The 17757-nt window shown below is 35.2% G+C and overlaps 3 protein-coding genes across 4 annotated transcripts; 1 reads left to right on the top strand and 2 right to left on the bottom strand.

Annotated features, from left to right (window-relative positions):
* Window positions 1-1337: 1337 nt before the first annotated feature.
* Window positions 1338-3913, bottom strand: LOC110770358 (uncharacterized). The gene is made up of 4 exons (XM_021974485.2): window positions 3108-3913; window positions 2383-2466; window positions 2213-2302; window positions 1338-1766 (listed from the first exon to the last, which is right to left on the bottom strand). The coding sequence occupies exons 1-4, from the start codon at window positions 3516-3518 to the stop codon at window positions 1506-1508; spliced, it is 846 nt and encodes a 281-aa protein (XP_021830177.2). The 5' UTR covers window positions 3519-3913; the 3' UTR covers window positions 1338-1505.
* A 72-nt stretch (window positions 3914-3985) lies between these two features.
* Window positions 3986-5431, bottom strand: LOC110770366 (adenylate kinase isoenzyme 6 homolog). Of its 2 annotated transcripts, none has more exons than XM_021974496.2 (3): window positions 5277-5431; window positions 4460-4819; window positions 3986-4353 (listed from the first exon to the last, which is right to left on the bottom strand). In XM_021974496.2, the coding sequence occupies exons 2-3, from the start codon at window positions 4789-4791 to the stop codon at window positions 4167-4169; spliced, it is 519 nt and encodes a 172-aa protein (XP_021830188.1). In that variant the 5' UTR covers window positions 4792-4819; window positions 5277-5431; the 3' UTR covers window positions 3986-4166. The 2 variants fall into 2 exon arrangements, with proteins under 2 accessions (XP_021830188.1, XP_021830194.1); XM_021974502.2 differs by having other exon boundaries at window positions 4460-4876; window positions 5277-5429.
* An 8152-nt stretch (window positions 5432-13583) lies between these two features.
* On the top strand, window positions 13584-14587 carry LOC110770252 (hydroxyproline-rich glycoprotein family protein). Its single transcript, XM_021974351.2, has one exon. The coding sequence runs from the start codon at window positions 13676-13678 to the stop codon at window positions 14585-14587; it is 912 nt and encodes a 303-aa protein (XP_021830043.1). The 5' UTR covers window positions 13584-13675.
* Window positions 14588-17757: the final 3170 nt, after the last annotated feature.

The raw sequence follows: 17757 nt of genomic DNA, 5'->3' as shown, positions 1-17757 counted from the left end.
AGATTAATTTATAATAATTTAGATTATTAATTGTATTTAAAAAAGAGTTTTAACTCACATGCTTTAGGACATTTCAGAATTTGGAGTACCAAACTGCAAACAGGGATTCTACACCCGGACACAAACATGACCGCTATATAAATGAAATCTTTAATTCATGTTCTTGAATTGAGTCTGATATTTGATCGTTTTTCTCCAGGTATCCGAGAATCGCGTCCTCTGCAATTGCTGCTTCCTCGCTCTATCTGACATGAGCAGAGCCATGATTTAAAGTAAAATTAAACCAAAATCAGGAAAGTAAATCAAATCCTAATTAGAATCGGAAACTAAAACGAAGTAAATTTAAAGTAACTAGAAATGCGTCCTTTTTCATATTGTAGTAAGCTGGTTAAAGTGAGGTGGAGTTGCGGGTTCAATTCTGTTTGGTGCATGGCTTAAAAGATAATAAATTAGAATATCTGGTCATGGGATTGAATGAATCAACTCAACATTATGAGTTTAATATATGGGCATGCATGGTGAAAAAAAAATTCAGCGACAGACTAAATGACATCAAATAACTTATTTGATTTTAATTGTATGTAAACCTGCTAATTGTTTTATTGTGGCGTTGTTCAAAATTGGACATAACTTAGGATATGCGATAATGCGAGATGTGTGTATGCCTTCGGAATGTTCGTGTTCCTCCGGCAAGTTAGATAGACGGAAGAAGAAAACCCTACTTGAGGAGAACTATGATCTGCCCATTGCAAGATCTCATTGAGTTTCCAAGGTGAAAGCATCACAACAGAAATTCAAATTCAACCAAGGCACAAGGTTTTGATAGAGAATTGCTTTAATTTAAAAGAGGAAGAGACTTGATGCTAGAGAAATTCTAGTAAAGCTGGTTCCATGCTAGTCATGCAAGAGATTCAATGTGAAAAATGAATTGTACGCAAGATTTATCCTCCTTAACCTTCAGCAACGGTAAAAGATTTGTTGAACCCAAGTTTTACGCCAGGCAATCGCAGCATGAAGTACGTTAAGAAAAGCTTCTAAATGGGGATTTATAGTACAACGAGACTGAAACCAGTAAAAAGGCGCAAACCAGAAACACAAAGACAATAAAGCCACAATCCAGGTAAAAGTGAGATTACCATTCCTTCGTCTGCTATGCGGAGTTTCTGATTACAGAAACCTGTTAGCTTTTGGCATAACAGAGCTTTTGTTATTCCTCGTCTAAGGTAAAAGTGAGATACTTACTTCAAGTAAAATTGTTAAACCATGTCAAAGCATCTGATGATCAAGTTCATTTTCTAGAGAACTAGAAGGTGCAGAAGTCTGAAAGAGGCTGATCCTGAGGCAACATGAAAAGCTTTACTCATTCCATTTATCCCTCCAGATCATTTTGCCTTGTAACAAAATTACTGTTTCTTATGAAAGAGAACAGTTCATGCAAAGCATATGAAGGAACTCAATGTAAAAGTACAAATATCCTAAAAAGAACTGATTTTGCTCCCTTTTTGTCAAGTGGATGAACTGGAGGCCACTTCCTCTTCAGTAAAAAAAGGAATAGGTTTGGTTGGGGCAGGCAAGCGGCCGATGCTATCGACTTTGTCCTTCTGTTTTGGGGGAGGTCTCGCTGCCTTTGGCAATAACCTGCCTTTCTTTTCAAACCACTCAGGTTTCAGCAATGCTCGAAAGCCCAACTTGTTGTAATACACTCTTCTGACAGACCCACCTGCAGCTTCAACGGCTTCCTTTGCCCTCACAGTGACACGCGATACCTGCAAACCTCATTTGTAAGTCCATTTTTGAATTGCATGCAAGGAAAAAAGGAAGCTCGCATGATTTGATTGTAAGTGACAACAATGATATCAAGTGCACAAGGTTACACTCAAGTCAATGTCAATATCTAAGTCTTGGAGATTACCTGACAAACCAGCACACGAAAGAATTACGGTGAAAAAAAAACAAACCAAAAGTCTGACTGACCTACTCAAATTAAAATTTATCTGCAAACTAGTTTAAGAAATCTAAGACCAAAGTTACTTGAGTAACTTTCATCCAAAGATTTTATATGAAATAAATTACCTAGTGAAAACATTTCAGGTCATCACCAAACTTGGCACTAATGAACATGATCAATCAACATTTTCCAGTCATAACATGGTTCTGCTTTATGAAAATAAAGTTTGAACTGTTCATGTAGAAGGCCTAGATGAACATATACCTCAAAATGAATCGGCCACTGGATCTGTTCAGCACCACGTCCCATCAATCGTACTCCATCTTTAATCTGCTTCCCTATTGCCCCTGTATCCTATTGTAACAATAATTGCCAGATTGAAACAAAGTTGATGCTGGAATTGGTTCAATAGTCTGAGAAGGAATTTACTGCACCTTGAGTGTTTTCATTGTAATCAACTCAGACGAATCAATCTTTCCTGCGTTTATGAGTTTGGCAATTTTTCCTAATCCTACTGGCTGCCACAAAGACATGTATGAAATATCAGAAAATGAATGGAAATAAAGGTGATACAAATAAATCCAACAGAAACAGAAAACGCTTTCAATATATTCAAATTCAATTAAAAGGAAATGATAAATCTGATAGCCATAGCAGCAAACTTTACTTCAGTACCAACTACCATTGCACGTTTGGAAGCTACTTCCCTTATTATCTATCAAAAGAGGCATATTCACACAGTTAACATAAAACCTTGGTGGTCATTATAGCTCAGGGCTTGCATAAATTCAGTATTTCATTATTCACTAAAGGCTTCTACAATTTCCGACACGAAAACACAACCAGAGCACTTTGGCCATCTTACAGAGTACATGATTGATGATCCCAAACATATATCTGTTAAATATATCAACCTGAATTGACATATAAAACAAATATAACACAAATAAGTTAATTGATCAACCTCTTTGTGCATACACCAATTCTAAGAGGCATGAAACAAACAAACTATTCAATTATTCTAATAAAAAGGGACCAATTGTGCTCAAACTCATGCATAAAGCATATCTTCAGTGCCATACATCTAGCAGCAAAACACCATAAACAAATAGCAATGCATATTACACACAATGAAAAAGAAAGAGAAAAGAAAGGGTACCTGAAAAGTGAGGCTAAAGGGGTTCTTAAACCCACGCTTGGGCAAACGACGTCGCAGTGGCGTCTGCCCGCCTTCAAACCCCAACTTCCCGGAGCCTCTAGCCTTCTGACCCTTGTGGCCTCGACCAGCAGTCTTGCCTTTACCAGACCCAATCCCACGGCCTTTCCTCGTCTTCTGCTTCCTGGGCACCTTGCCTCTCAGATCGTTCAAGCTCAGCAGACTGTACGCTCTCATTCCCTGAGGCTGAAAGCCAAACCCTTTGGCATTGCTAATGCTAGGGTTAGGGTTTGGGCATTGGAGGAAATGGAGGGATTGGAATGAGATTGGTGAGGGTGAGAGAGTAGGTTTAGTGCCAATTGAGGAGCTGCGAATGGTGGTGGAGAGAAGGGATGTGACTCTTCTTCTCAGCATATTTGTTTGCTTGACGTGACTGAATCAGCAGTTTCGATTTTCCCTCTTCGTTTGGAGAAAAAGTTAATTGCAGGGGGAATAGACTGTTTTGCCATAGCAAAATATGCCCGTTTCATGAAAATCTTTGAGCCTGACCAAAAGTTTGCCCTCTTGGTTTGAGAAATAATTAGAGGAAAAATAGAAAGAAGACAACCTATTGCGTTAGTTATGAATTTCAGAAATTCACGAAAATGCTTTTTGTACTAGTTTCAATGAAATATTGACAAATTTTATGTATGATCCATCAATTCCATCTTCACACTTCTATTCTCCCTTTTTTTCCTCTATACTCTAGCACAAAAAATGAAAACTAAAAACTCAAATTGAAATGGTTATCAAACGGGTGTCTTCGGACGAAATGATGGTCTTCTTCTAGAGTCCAACAGGACTCAAGCCAATTTGCAGGCTGCATCTTTGATCATACAAACTTTCTAGTCACTACGAATGCCCCTCATTACAAAATTCATTTCATCAAACCCCTTCAATGAACAATTGCAATTCAAGAGAGAGTCACATAACATAACGGTAAAACTGATACGAGACAGAATGCTAATATGTCGTAATAATAGTACATGAAAAATCCATCTCAAAAGCTTGATCCATAGGAAACTAAGTTGAAGGTTGCCACCTCCTGACCCATTCTGCCAAAGTAGAAAGATTAGTCGAAATGTCTTGGATGCTATCACTCTTCAAGGGAAGCACGATATCTTCTGGGTAGCTCTCTTTTGCCTCCTCAAGCAAAGTTTGAAATATTTCACATTCAATATTGTTGGAGAGCTTTGACTCCGAATATCCTCTGCCACAATTTTAAAAAGAACCCACAAAGCCATATAAACAAAGGTTTTCCTTTTCAATTCCCAAGGAAGCAACACTAGAAACGAAGCAGTGATGAAGAAAATTACCTTCGAGTCAAGCGGTCATACAAGACGGTATTGTCAGTTTGGAGCACAACCACAAGATCAAACCATCTCTCAGGGAAGAAATCGCAACCATGGTAGTCCACAATGTTCCCTCCTTCTTCCATGGTATCCTCAAGCTCATCGCATACCAGGTCTTCATTGATGATGTAACAGTCTAGCTCATCATCCCACCCATCATGGAGATTCTTGGCCTTCACCAAATCACCGACGTTGATGTGGTGGAGCTGTGTTGCCTCTGCTAAGGCAGACGATGTTGTTGTCTTCCCCGTTCCTGGTGTGCCCGTCACCAATATGTTTGGCCTCTTCCTCACCATGGTCCTCTAGTCTGCTTCAGGGCAGAGCCTGGATGAAATTTAAGGTGGGCTAAGCCTCCAAAATAAATTTTTATCTTTTTGTTGCCTACAAAAACATTTTATTCAATCTTAAACTAACCAGCAACACACCCAGGAAATTATACCAACATTTCTCAACAGAACCAAATTACTTCATTCATCTTAGAGCTTAAATAAAAGGTGCAATTAAAAGGTGCAACAGTAAGAACTTAAACCCTAAACAACTATGACAAATTAGAAACTAAATTCGGAAGCTCTGTTCTTATATGCAGCTGGGCCTGTATTTGGGTGACCCAGAAGTAAACATTACCAAACCCAGAATAAGAAAAGATAAGTTAGCAGCATAGTTGCCTAATTCGCCCACCCCCCATACGAATTTCGATGTGGATCGAGCGTACCCAATCTCGGTACGGTATCGATCTAGAACGAAAGATTTAACGACTCAGTTCCAGAGGCGAGAACAGTACCTGAAAGACGACGTCGCCGCTACAGAACAGTACCTGACCGCCGACAGCAGACGAGCAATCGAGGGCACATGAGGGACTAGGCGAAGGAAGATATTGGGTTCGGAGAGGATTTTTTTAGATGAATGGATTCCAAGAGCCCAGCCCAGGCAAAAGACTCCCCTGGTCTCCCAAAATCAGCTCCAGCGTTGACATCCAACCCGGGCCAGAGCTGGCAAGGCCCAAGGCAAGATAGCCCGAGCTGCTGTCCGTGGACACTAACATCAGCGAAAAAAAAAATTAATTTTTTTTAAATAAAATTTTTTTAAATACATACCTAGCAAATTTTTATTTATTAATCTCATACGTATCCTATGTGAATAATAATTGCTCTTGAGTTGCCATGACATATACTATCATATAAACAATAACTCTCCTTACTTACCTTGTCTTTTGCCATGACAAATGGGTGGAAGTGTTGTTAGGGGGAACATACTGGAGTTTGGGTGCGTGGGTGTGTCAATATAATAAAAGTACTGCTTCTGGTTTCAAGCATTCAGTATCGTTCTTCTTGACCCTATGGTTCAAGTAAGTTGTGGTTAGCTACCATTGGATCTAATCTAAGGATTGAGAAAAAGAAATAGTTTAAATATCAATATGTCATCTTTTATTTTACTTTTACTACAGTACAATATTATTTTGGTTATTAAAACTATATTTTTTTTATTTTTTTTTAAAACGCGTTTAATATCAGAGATGAAAATACAATATAGTTGCAGAAAACCAAGTTTATGTTCATGACCTAAAAAAAAAACCTCAAAATTGTTTATAAAAAATTGAAGTTTTCTCAAACTTCGTTCATGAATCATTCAAATGATTAATAGTAAAAGATAGGGCTCTTGGGTTATGGAGAAATTTAATTAGGACACCCAAATGATTTCACATAAGACTTAGTAAATAGAAATCAATTATTTTGTGGACTTTTTCTATAATTTTTATATATTAAATAATAATTAAAATATAATTACTAATTAAAGTGATTCAAGAAGGCTAAGATATTACTTAATTACATATATTAAATTTAAAAAGTAGGCTAAAAAACAAAAGTAAAGAAACTAATTATATGTTTTTTATTTTTTATTTTTTAAAACAGTATAGCCGAGCGGCTATACGATTTATATATTAAAAAAAGGACGCGCCCACCGCATGGGTGCCACGTGTCAAAACAGTTTTTTTTAGGAAAAGGCGTGTAGCCGCACGGCTATTCTATTTCTTTAAAAAATTCAAAAAGAATCTCGTATAGCCGGGCGGATATACTATTTATCCCAGTGCCTATGCGCCACGTGTCAAACCAGTACGGCCGTGCGGCTATACTCCTTGTCTTTTAAAAATTTTTAAAAGGCGTATAGCCGCCCGGCTATACTATTTTAAAAGACAATTAGGGAAAACTGAGTATAGCCGTGGGGCTATACCATTTTTTTTAATATATATTATTTTTAGTCAATGGTATGTGAGAATTATGTGTATAATACGTTAATTTTGTGTCTTATTGAAATTTTTGTAAAAAATAGGTGTATTAAACATGAGAAATACGTGCGTACGTGTATAATACATTATTAAACGTGAAGGTGTTAGAATCTTTATACGGGTAATAACTCTGGAAAAGTAAAAAATGAAAAAGGGACAATAGATACTCGAGTAATGGTCTAATAGTAATGGATAGGGCTCTTGGGCTATGGAGAAATTTAATTAGGACACCCAAACAGTTTCACAAAAGACTTAGTAAATAGAAATCTATTATTTTGTGGACTTTTTCTATAATTTTTAAATTACTAATTAAAGTGATTCAATAACGCTAAGATATTACTTAATTACATATATTAAATTAAGGAAGTAGGCAAAAAATAAAAGTAAAGAAACTAATTATATGTTTTTTATTATTTTTTCCAAACAGTAGAGCCGACCGGCTATACTATTTATATATTTAAAAAAAGCGCGCAGCGCATGGGCGTTACGTGTCAAAACGAGTATAGCCGCACGGCTATACCATGTTGTCTCGGCTATACTGTCCAGCGCCTATGAGCCACGTGTCAAACAGGTACAGCCGTCCGGCTGTACTATTTTTGTTTTAAAAATTTAAAAAAAGGAGTATAGCCGCCCGGCTATATGATTTTTAAAGACAATTAGGGGAAAACTGAGTATAGCCGAAGGCTATACCATTTTTTTAAAATATATATTATTTTTAGTCAATAGTATGTGAGAATTATGTGTATAATACATGAATTTTGCGTGTCTTAATGAAATTTTTGTAAAAAATAGGTGTATTAAACATGAGAAATACGTGCGTACGTGTATAATATATTATTAAACGTGAAGGTGCTAGAATCTTTATACGGGTAATAACTCTGGAAAAGTAAAAAATGAAAAAGGAACAATAGATACTCGAGTAATGGCCTAAGAATCAAATCTAACATTTATAAATAGAAAATTGATCACAAAGGCAGAGAACAATAGAAAAATGACTTGGTTGTGGGTCCTTGAAATCCAATCACGTTAAAGTGAGAAGGGATGGCTTGATGGCTTCGGATTTGGGTCATTAAGTTTTCTTTTGTTTATGAAAAAATTAAATATTTGAATCTAAATCAAGAGATGAAATAGATAACCAATAAGAATTAAAGTGAATCTTAAACGGCACGTGTTTTTGTCGCAACCTCGGGGTTGAAGGTACTGAACAACAAAGGATGAAGAACATGTTCTTGGTTTTCTGAGAGAGAGAGAGAGAGTGTGTGTCTTTTGGTTGGAATGATTTTTTTCTTTTTTACATTTTTTGTTTTTGTTTAAGTTAAATTAATATTTTGTACAGTAAAAATAATAAAATAATGACATATTGATATTTAAATCAGTTTTTTTCTCAATCCTTATATTAGATCCAAGGGTAAGTGATCAAAATTTCCTTGGACCCTAGGGTCCAAGAGAACGAGATTGTTCAAGAATTGCTAAGGAAGAAGGAAAGCCACAGTTCTTTCAATACATTTAACAAATAAAATACATAACTTATTGAATAGATTAAAAAAAACCACTTATTCATAAATTAAATAAGTTCATAATTAAAATTTGCATGCAGAAACAAAAATTAAAGTTTATTGTTGAAACTTCAAAACAAACAAAACAGAAATTGAAAATATTTAAAATTAAAAATAGCAACTTTAGCTAACTGGTCGTTTTCCCTTCGCTTTTGCACTAGTCCTTATGCTTGAGCTCCCTCCAAGAGAAAAGTGACTGGGCAAAGAGGACGGTGAGGATGATGTTTGGGTGTGAACACCTATATAATTGTCGTCCAACCCTTTCCATCTCATTCCTCCAATTTCTGAGCAAAGTCATCTTAAAAAAAGGATTCTGGATCAATATCTCATTTCTCGAAAGACCCATCTTTGTGGCTTTCACTGAAACGTGATTGGAGATGGATATTGGAATGGATATAAACCAATTGACTAGCTCATGCAAAATTTAGCATGTTTCTCTTAACATTATGGATATAAGAATATGTACTTCAAATTCTTTCTGTCGATGAACTTGATATAGGTTGAGCCAACACCTTTATCATTTGTATATATATATATTGAAATTAAATGTATACCTTTTTAGCCACCTCTACTAATTCTGATGTTTCTGCACCATATGTTGACCACAAATCAATGGGATCCATATCACTTATATGTCTTCATTAGGGCTTTTTCTAGCCACACCCATTGGTGCTATTCGACTTAAATCAACTCTATTATAAAACATCGATGTTAAGGCAGATGCAAGACAATGCATGGGAATATTCATCTTTTCCCACCTACGAAGCACAATTTCTTCAACCTCAGGAAAATGTTCCGCATATATTCCACTTGCCATACTATCTTTTATTTCGCCAAGCATATTATCCATCCTTTCATAAATTTCGCCCATCTTTTGCCCATCACCATCAACAAATTTTACCACTAGATAAATTGGCTTTGTAAAATCTAATATTGCCTCAACATGTTCCCAAAAATTATCATCTTGCATGGTATTTTGAATCAGAGTAGCTAAATTCCTTTTGCCTTCATATAAATTTTTCAAAAAATCTTTCCATGCTTTTTGAATAACAGTAGTTTGTAGTCTTCTCTACAATCAACTAGCCTCTTTAACAAGATATAATGTGACGCAAATCTTGTTTTAGCTACTTTCAGTAACTTCAAATGTGACACATTTAAAAATTTTCAAAGCATGTGTATGGTTTATAAAAAAAAATTGACAATTAATTTTCTAGATTTATAAATATTTGTAAGCCGCTCAATTTTTTGTGCAAGATCTTTAAAAATGAGATTTAAGGTATGAAACAACACATGAAGACCAAAAAATATGCTCATGTACCTTTTCAATCTCTCTCCAAGCTGGGACACAATTACTTGCATTGTCGATTATTACTTTGAGAATATTATTGGGAATCACTTCTTCAATTGCTTCAAGCAAGAGGCTTGCAATCTCTTCTCTTGATTTTTTAGTTATTTTAAAGATGATTTTTTTTTTCTTTTCTTTTTTGTCTACATGGAAGTCCATGTCATTAAAAAAATAGGTCCCATTTTTGCCACATCAGCATTTAACAGATTAACTAACGGTTTGGCTAACGAATGGGGTAAATTGTAGGGTTTCTGGGAGTTTGAGTATATACTCGTAAATGTCTCTAAAATTGGGTATGAACTTGAAAATGACCCTATAGTTTAGGGGGTTTTATGTAGTTTTTCCTTAAAACAATGTTGTAAGTTTGAATTTTTTTTTCATTTATAAAAGCTTGTGTTATGGTTTGGCTCCCCACACATACAATATCTTGAGGACCATTAATAGTGACACAGAAAAACGTTTAGGACGAAAACTGATCCTGGTAATTTGTTGCATGCTATGTGATACAAAAACCAAACTGTCTAGGATATTCGTTCCAACCAAATCTATTTTCGCATGAGCAAAATGACAAGTTCCAACCAAAACTACCTCGACCATCTTATGTTAATTAGTGTACTTTGGTTATTTTAGATTAAAGAAAAGTAATTTGGTTATTTTAGATTAAAAAAAAGTAATTTGGTTATTTTAGATTAAAGAAAAGTAAATTGGTTTATGTGAGACCAAGACCCATTGATATTTTACGGAAACAATTGTTATAAACCGAAGATGGAATTTTTGTATTACTTTTCCATGAATGGTTTTTTCTGAGTTTGGAAGGAATGAGATTTGAAAGGTTAAATTAATGCATCCATCTCGATCTTCTTAATGGAGCTTAATTTTGTTTTATTTTTTTAATAAATGATAAGATATTTACAATATACTTTTACAACGTGTCAAAGTACTAGATTATTTCGTCGAAACGTAATATTGGCCGACATTCAATTTGTTGTGGGAACTTTTTATGCATGGTTTATTAGTCTTAACATCATATCTCACGAGAAAATTGAAGAAAAATTAGTCAAACGTAATCATGTTCAAAATACACATAATACAAGTCTAAGCAGGATTGAAAACCAGGATGCATCTTGCGAACACTGTGTCATTAATGCTCATGACCAATTCAGTCCACGATTAATAGGATTTGGAAAAGAATTAGGACTAAATTTTGGGCCGTCACTAGGACCAAGCTTGTCTACATACAAAAGCCACTACCTAATTTTAGACAAACTTTTGAACTCCACCACATATTTAGGTCATCAAAATAAATGCTATTATTTTAGGAACTCCACTTCTTGATTTGATTAAATTGCTGATGTTTTATTAGAGTATCTCCAATGGTGAGGTCAATTCAATTTTATTATAATAAATTGGACTTCTGATTTACAGTGATAAAGTTCAGTTCAATTCAAAGATCAATATTTCATTTAAGGAATCCATAGTTCATTTCAGAAGTCAATAAAATGAACTCTAAAATGAAATTCATATCAATAAGTTGGCCCACCATAATAACTATGCAGCCTCTCTCTTATTGACATATGGACAACATTACTTTTTACAATAACCTGAAAAAGGGGTGCTCTGATGTGTTCTCATTTAATCTTAACTTCCAATTCTTCATTAAAAAAAAAAGTGTTAATATAATATTGTCACCAACCAAAGAAAGTTTTATTATTATTATTATTTTTATATATATTCAAAATTGGTCTCTTTTTAAAGATGTCTTTGAAACCATTTTAAATGTATAATTCTTATCGTAATTAAATTTATTTATTTTATTTTATTCAATCATTAATATATATATATATATATATATATATATATATAAGCTATTGAATTGCACCACTGCAAGTCAAACTGCAATTCAGTTCAATAGTTGCCAAAAAAGTTCAATAAATTTAACTATTAAATTGAAATGAAATGAATTGTTGAACAATCATTGCGGATGCTCTTAGAGGATTGCCTAATTTTGCAATAGAATTTTGACCTCTTCTAATAAATGAAGGCTGTTATATAATATATTAGAGATAAGAGATAAGTTTAACGAACAAAATTAAGTGATTTCCTCCTCAAATAACTCTTCCAAGGACAGTAACTTGGGCCAAAAAAATGATGGCGGGATAATCTCTAGGGCTTTGATAGATATACCAACAAAGAAAGAGACTCAAGATATAATGCAGCACCCGAATGTCCTAATTGGCCTTGATGAAATTTTGACACGTATGTCTTAAACTGATGAATTTGGTTACATGCATACATATGTGTGCCCTAAGAAAGAGTTCCACGAGGCATCAAATTCTCACTGTTCTAGTGTTATATTGAGCAACGCGGGAAAAAAAGAAGAGAATGTTACCACTTCAAGGTCAAATGTCTAATAAATGTGGTATTTTTATGTGTTCGTACTAGGTCATACGTAGCCACACTGTTTTGTTCGAGTATATAACATTGTTGTAATGCAACATTTGGGGCATGTAATGATTTTACAGCCAAATTGTTCTGTTGCATATACTTGTTAAAATTGAAAACTCTTAACAATTTTAATTAGTTTTTCTTTTTATTTGGGGTGATTTTGACAGTTTCTTGCAGTTTTGGGATGCTGGTTGTTTTGAGAAGACTATCCCGGTTAAGGTGCATTCAAAGAAAAATATAGGGTATTCGAAGATAAGTTAAAATGTGTGAAAAAGTGTTTTTTTAAGAATGATAAGATAATGTATAAGCAGGGCGGCTGAGCCACATACAGGCCTGCAGTGGCCGTGGCCGTGGCCCCCGAAGCTCCATGAAAAAACCAATAACTCTTAAACACTTGCTGCAATATCAGTTAAAATATAAGGCTACCGGCCCCCAAAGACAAACTACTAGCTCCGCCGCTATGTATAAGATACTTTTTTTTTTGGCAAGAATATACAAGATACTTTTACAACGTGTCAAGTACCATATTATTTCTTCTTAATTAATTGTCTCCTTATATATCATATTGGCTGACGTTCAATTTGTAGTGGGAACATTTTGGCTAACATCATATCTCACGAGAAAATTGAAGAAAAATTAGTCAAACTTAATCAATACGTTTTCATGCTCAAAATAGACACAATACAAGTCTAACACTGTGCCATTAATGCTCATGACCAATTAGGTCCACAATTCATAGGATTTGAAAAAGAATTAGGACTTAATTTTGGGTCGTCACTAAGACCAAGCTTGTCTACATACAAATGCCACTACCTTATTTTAGACAAACTTTGGAACTCCACCACATCTTAGGTCATCAAAATAAAGGCTATTATTTTTGGAACTCTACCACATCTGATGTTTTATTAGTGGAATTGCCTAGTTTTTGCAATAAAATTTTGACCTCTTCTAATAAATGAAGGCTATTATCTATTATGTTAGATATAAGAGATAAGTTTGGTGAACAAAACTAACTGATTTTCGTCTAAAATAACTCTTCCAAGGACACAGACTTAGTCTAAAAGACTATTTAAATTCAAAGCAGACATGGGATAGTCCAAGTTGGTTAGAGGAGACTCAAGTTCGAAATCCCTCCCGACAATTTAGATTAGATCAAAATGTCCTAATTGGCCTTGATGAAATTTTGACACATGTCTTAGACTGATGAATTAGGTTGCATGCATATATGTGTGCCCTAAGAAAGATTTCCACGAGGCATCAAATTGTCACTGTTCCAGCGTGGGAAAAAAAAAAGAGGAAAGGAAAGCCCAAGCCTAACAAAATACTAATAAGAATTTGAATAGTCTTTTTCTTTCAAAATTTAAATTAGACTTCTAACCCAATCCCAATTCCTTCCTCCTATATATAAGAATCTGTTTCGTCTTATCTCCAAATCTCTAAATTTCAGCCTGTCTTCGTTCAAACCCCCCATTTCACAGTTTTAGTTGTTTTTACTTTACCTTCTTGCTTTCAACTGCTCTTTCTCTCTTCCCCATCAAACCCTAATTCAGATGGATAACAACGACCAAGAAATCAACAAGAAGAGAAAGAACAACAACCAATATTTTGACCAACGAATGCTCTCCGAAGAAGACGAAGACGACATGCTCGTTCTCTCTCTCAGTCCTTACCGTCCATCAAGGCCTCGGCGAAGTCCGACCACGGTAGATCCACCACCACCACCACCGCCTTTGCTGATGCCGTCATTGTTCATGCAAACCCTCACGGCCCAAAACCCTCCACCCCATCCTCTCCAACTCTCACCCTCACACCCTCTTTACATGACTACACAACAACCACCTTCCCTCATCCCCTCCTCCATGCCCTTGGTTTATTCCCAAGAGCCGGGCCGGGGGCCTTCTACATCTCGCCCAATTCGTACACGACGAAACCCTACTCATGTTCCTCGGGAGGGAAAGAGTGAGACTGTCCCGGCCCCTTTCCCGTGGGCCACCACCAGGCGGGCCACAGTGCACACTCTTGAGTACTTGTTGTCAAGGGGTATCCGTACTATCACTGGTGACGTGCAGTGCAAGCGATGTGAAAAGTCATTCGTGGTGGAGTACGATCTGAAGGTGAAGTTTGCTGTTGTTGGGAGTTTTGTTGCTGGGAATAAAGATACGCTGCGTGATAGGGCACCGCTTTCGTGGTCGACGCCGGATCTTCCTAACTGCACGCATTGTCAAGAACAGAGCAGCGGGAAACCGATCATAGCGGAGAAGAAGAAGGCCATCAACTGGCTGTTTTTGCTGCTAGGGCAGATGCTTGGTTGCTGCACGCTTGAGCAGTTGAAGTATTTCTGTAAGCACACCAAAAATCATCGAACCGGCGCCAAGGATCGAGTTCTTTTCCTCACCTATCTTGAGCTGTGTAAACAACTCGTTCCCAATGGACCTTTCGACCGATCAAATTCGAAAGGGTGAACTCTTGTTTCAATAGTAGTTCCGAGTGCTTGGTTTCTTTTGTTTTAAATCTTGGTCAAGGTTGCTATCTTGTTACAAATTTGGTGATCTATGCAACTTATTACTGCAATTTGTTTCTTTTAAATTTAGTTATTTTTCGGATTGAGTATTGAATATTGTTGGATATGAATCTAGCACATTTATGGGAAACCAAAAAAGACCTGCGTGTGAAAAAGCAATCAAACTTGATGATGAATTTATCCGGATCTTAGTTTTCTGAAAACATTTTATTGGTTCCTAGAGGCCCACTCCAATCTTTGTGAAAGAACGCAACTGTTGTGACAAGTCTCTAGAAAAGAAAAAAAAGTTAGATCTTATTAATTGCTCGAGTTATATATGCAAAGGACTGATCATTTATTCAGGCATTGGAACGCCATTCAAGTCCATTTGGATTGATATTTTTCCTTGCGACAATTAAATATTTGTCAACATTCTACGAAAGGCCAGATGAGGAGAGATATCAGAATTACGGATTGTCACCTCTATCCCTCTTTATTTTGGAAAAAAATTCGTAAAATACTTGTGGGAGATGAGCAAGAATACTCGCAAAACATGTTGGGAAATTAATTCCCCTGATCGCTCCAAGCAAAACCGATGAAAAGACCAAAAAGTGGGCTAAGACCCCCTCTGTAAGTCCTCAAAGAGACTTTGGTATGCCATGGCAATGGAATGGGGTAGCCTCCCCTCCCCCAGTGTGGTCCCGGGCCCCCACTCAAGGTTTTTTATATTTTAAAACTTATATACTGTTATGTATTTCTATATGTATATTATTTCAAATACTTTACGTTTTTATATGTATCAACATGTGTTGTGGTGGACATATTAAGGCACAAGGAGGTGCTTCAAATTGCCCCTTTGTTCAGTTGGTGGTGGTGCACTCCACGTTTACCGATTACCTTATTTCCATTTTCAGCATTTAAGTAAATGTCTTTGTCCATTTACTTTCATTTATTTTTACATTACTCTATTTACTTAAGTTTACAATGTAAATAATGAAGTACCCCCTATTTGGATTCAAATAAAAAATACTAGAAAACCAAATCAAAATATGAAAAATCAGTTTTAGTGCAAAATTCGATTTAGGCTAAAAATGATGGCTCATTAAGTCAATATATACTTCATACTAAAATCCCATAAAATCAAGTTTTCTTATTTGATGTGTGAGGAATAAAAGCAGCCAAATATTATCTTGAGAAAATGATTATTCCGAAAAACCATTTTTCATACTTAGTCAATATTTTTACATAAAACAATTTTTCATGTATGATATGAATGCATGAAGGGATCTAAGGTCAATCTAAGTAAAAAGCCTTAGATGTTCAATCCACTTTGGTGTTAAACCCTATTTGGTTTATGTGAAAATTTATTGAACATTAGTCTATGGAGCTATGAACTAGCGTGGTTTGTATGATTTAAGGTTTACTTTTATTTCAAGAAAGACTATAGAAATTGTAAGTACCAAAAAAAATAATCATTACATTTTAAGCTAATAACTTTAGCTAGCCCACCCGTTAAAAAATTCATGGTTCCTCCCTTGATGCTTCATACTAAAATCCCATAAAAATCAAGTTTTCTTATTCTGAAAAACCATTTTTCATACTTTTTTTCATGTATGATATGAATGCATGAAGAGACCTAAGGTCAATCTAGGTAAAAAGCCTTAGGTTTTTTTTTTTTTTTTTTTTTTTTTCCAGATGCCTTTCAATCCACAAAAAGTTTTTAGCCTTTCAAAATTGCACATTCGCAAAAAAAATCATGGATCCGCCAGTGCATGTGGCCCTACCCAGTGAAAACCCACATCTCCTCGGATACTTGCAAATCCACTACCAAAAAGTTTAATATAACTATTAAAATTATCTTACTTTTTTATTACACAAACCTTAAAAAAAGTCTTTTTCACCCCTCCTTTCTTGGTGCAGACAACAAAATTTAGAGATATTTATTCAAAAACTCATTTTAGCATGACATATTATACAAAAACTCATATAGAGTCTATTTGGAGAGAAAAACCCAAAATTAGCCACTTGTTATTTTTTAATTGTGTTAAAATTTTATAAGAACCAATTAGAAAATAACAAGTGACTAGTTTTTAGTTTTTCACTCCAAATAGGCTCTATAAGGACTTTTGTATATTATGTCATGCTAAAATGAGTTTATTAGTGAAATCCTCTAGAATTTACCCCTCCTCTTAGAAGTTTTTGAGTTTTTCTCTTAAACTCCATATTATATTTCTCTCCACTTATCGTCTTTTTTTAGTTTGTGAAATTTTGATTTTTTCTTTCTATTGGGTTTAATGGGAGAAAAAGCTTTAAAGCTATTTGCTAAATCACTACTCTTTGTCTATCTCTTGCAAATTTTCTTTCTTAGAATGTATTTGTCTATCCCTTTGTCAAGGACAATTATGATTGCAACCAATAAAGCAATATAATTCTTGACATATGTGATATATATATATACTATTTTTCGTATGTATTGTGAGTTCGAATTTTTTATTCTTTATAATTTGTAAGAGGCCCTACACATATGAAATCATGGCTTAGCCATTGCCTCCCCTTAAACATTTTCCAATCTTCAAACCGATGAAAATATAAAATTAAAAAAGTGTAGTCAAGATGATGATTAAGTGAAACACAACAAATTTATGAGGTTTAGTAATATGCCTAGCTAAGTGTTCGGGAGACTGACCACCTTCACTATAACAAGAGAAAAATATAAGTAGGTACATAACATGGGGTAGTGTATTTTTGTTGTTGTTGTTGTTGTTGTTGCATTCATGGATTAACTGAGCTCCCTCTCCCTCTCTTTAAAGCTGGAGTCCTTGTAGATGATTGTCTCCAGGATGTTCTTACTCTTAAAGTAGTTTCCCTTCTTAAAAATTGAAATCGAGACCTCTTCCAATATTGGGACGAGAAGAGAAGTAAGTGACTTCCGTTCTTAAGAGACATATACGAAACAGTTGTTAATCTTTATTTGTTTCCATATGGGACTAGTCCACCTAGCTAAAACAATTTCTCTTTCATTACATTTTATTATGTTTCGATTAATTTAGTCAAATAAAGAAAAAGATAAAAAACAGCTTTTATTAAATAAAGAAGTGACAGATACAAAGAAGGAGACAAGATACAACGTTT

The sequence above is a fragment of the Prunus avium genome, chromosome 8 (genome assembly GCF_965620075.1).
Source record: "Prunus avium chromosome 8, drPruAviu1.hap1.1, whole genome shotgun sequence".
NCBI classification, from domain to species: Eukaryota; Viridiplantae; Streptophyta; class Magnoliopsida; order Rosales; family Rosaceae; genus Prunus; species Prunus avium.
The sequence above is the reverse complement of the archived record's forward strand: the minus strand, read 5'-3'. Positions and strand labels throughout refer to the sequence as shown.

What these genes read in the sequence shown, in the direction of transcription:
- LOC110770358 (XM_021974485.2), bottom strand. Translation starts at nt 3,518, where the DNA reads ATGCTGAGAAGAAGAGTCACATCCCTTCTCTCCACCACCATTCGCAGC. An exon ending in CCTTTAGCCTCACTTTTCAG is followed by an intron (nt 2,467 to 3,107) that starts GTACCCTTTCTT and finishes TCTTTGTGGCAG; the next exon opens with CCAGTAGGATTAGGAAAAAT. An exon ending in AGTGGCCGATTCATTTTGAG is followed by an intron (nt 1,767 to 2,212) that starts GTATATGTTCAT and finishes TGAGGTTTGCAG; the next exon opens with GTATCGCGTGTCACTGTGAG.
- LOC110770366 (XM_021974496.2), bottom strand. Translation starts at nt 4,791, where the DNA reads ATGGTGAGGAAGAGGCCAAACATATTGGTGACGGGCACACCAGGAACG. An exon ending in TATGACCGCTTGACTCGAAG is followed by an intron (nt 4,354 to 4,459) that starts GTAATTTTCTTC and finishes AAATTGTGGCAG; the next exon opens with AGGATATTCGGAGTCAAAGC.
- LOC110770252 (XM_021974351.2), top strand. Translation starts at nt 13,676, where the DNA reads ATGGATAACAACGACCAAGAAATCAACAAGAAGAGAAAGAACAACAAC.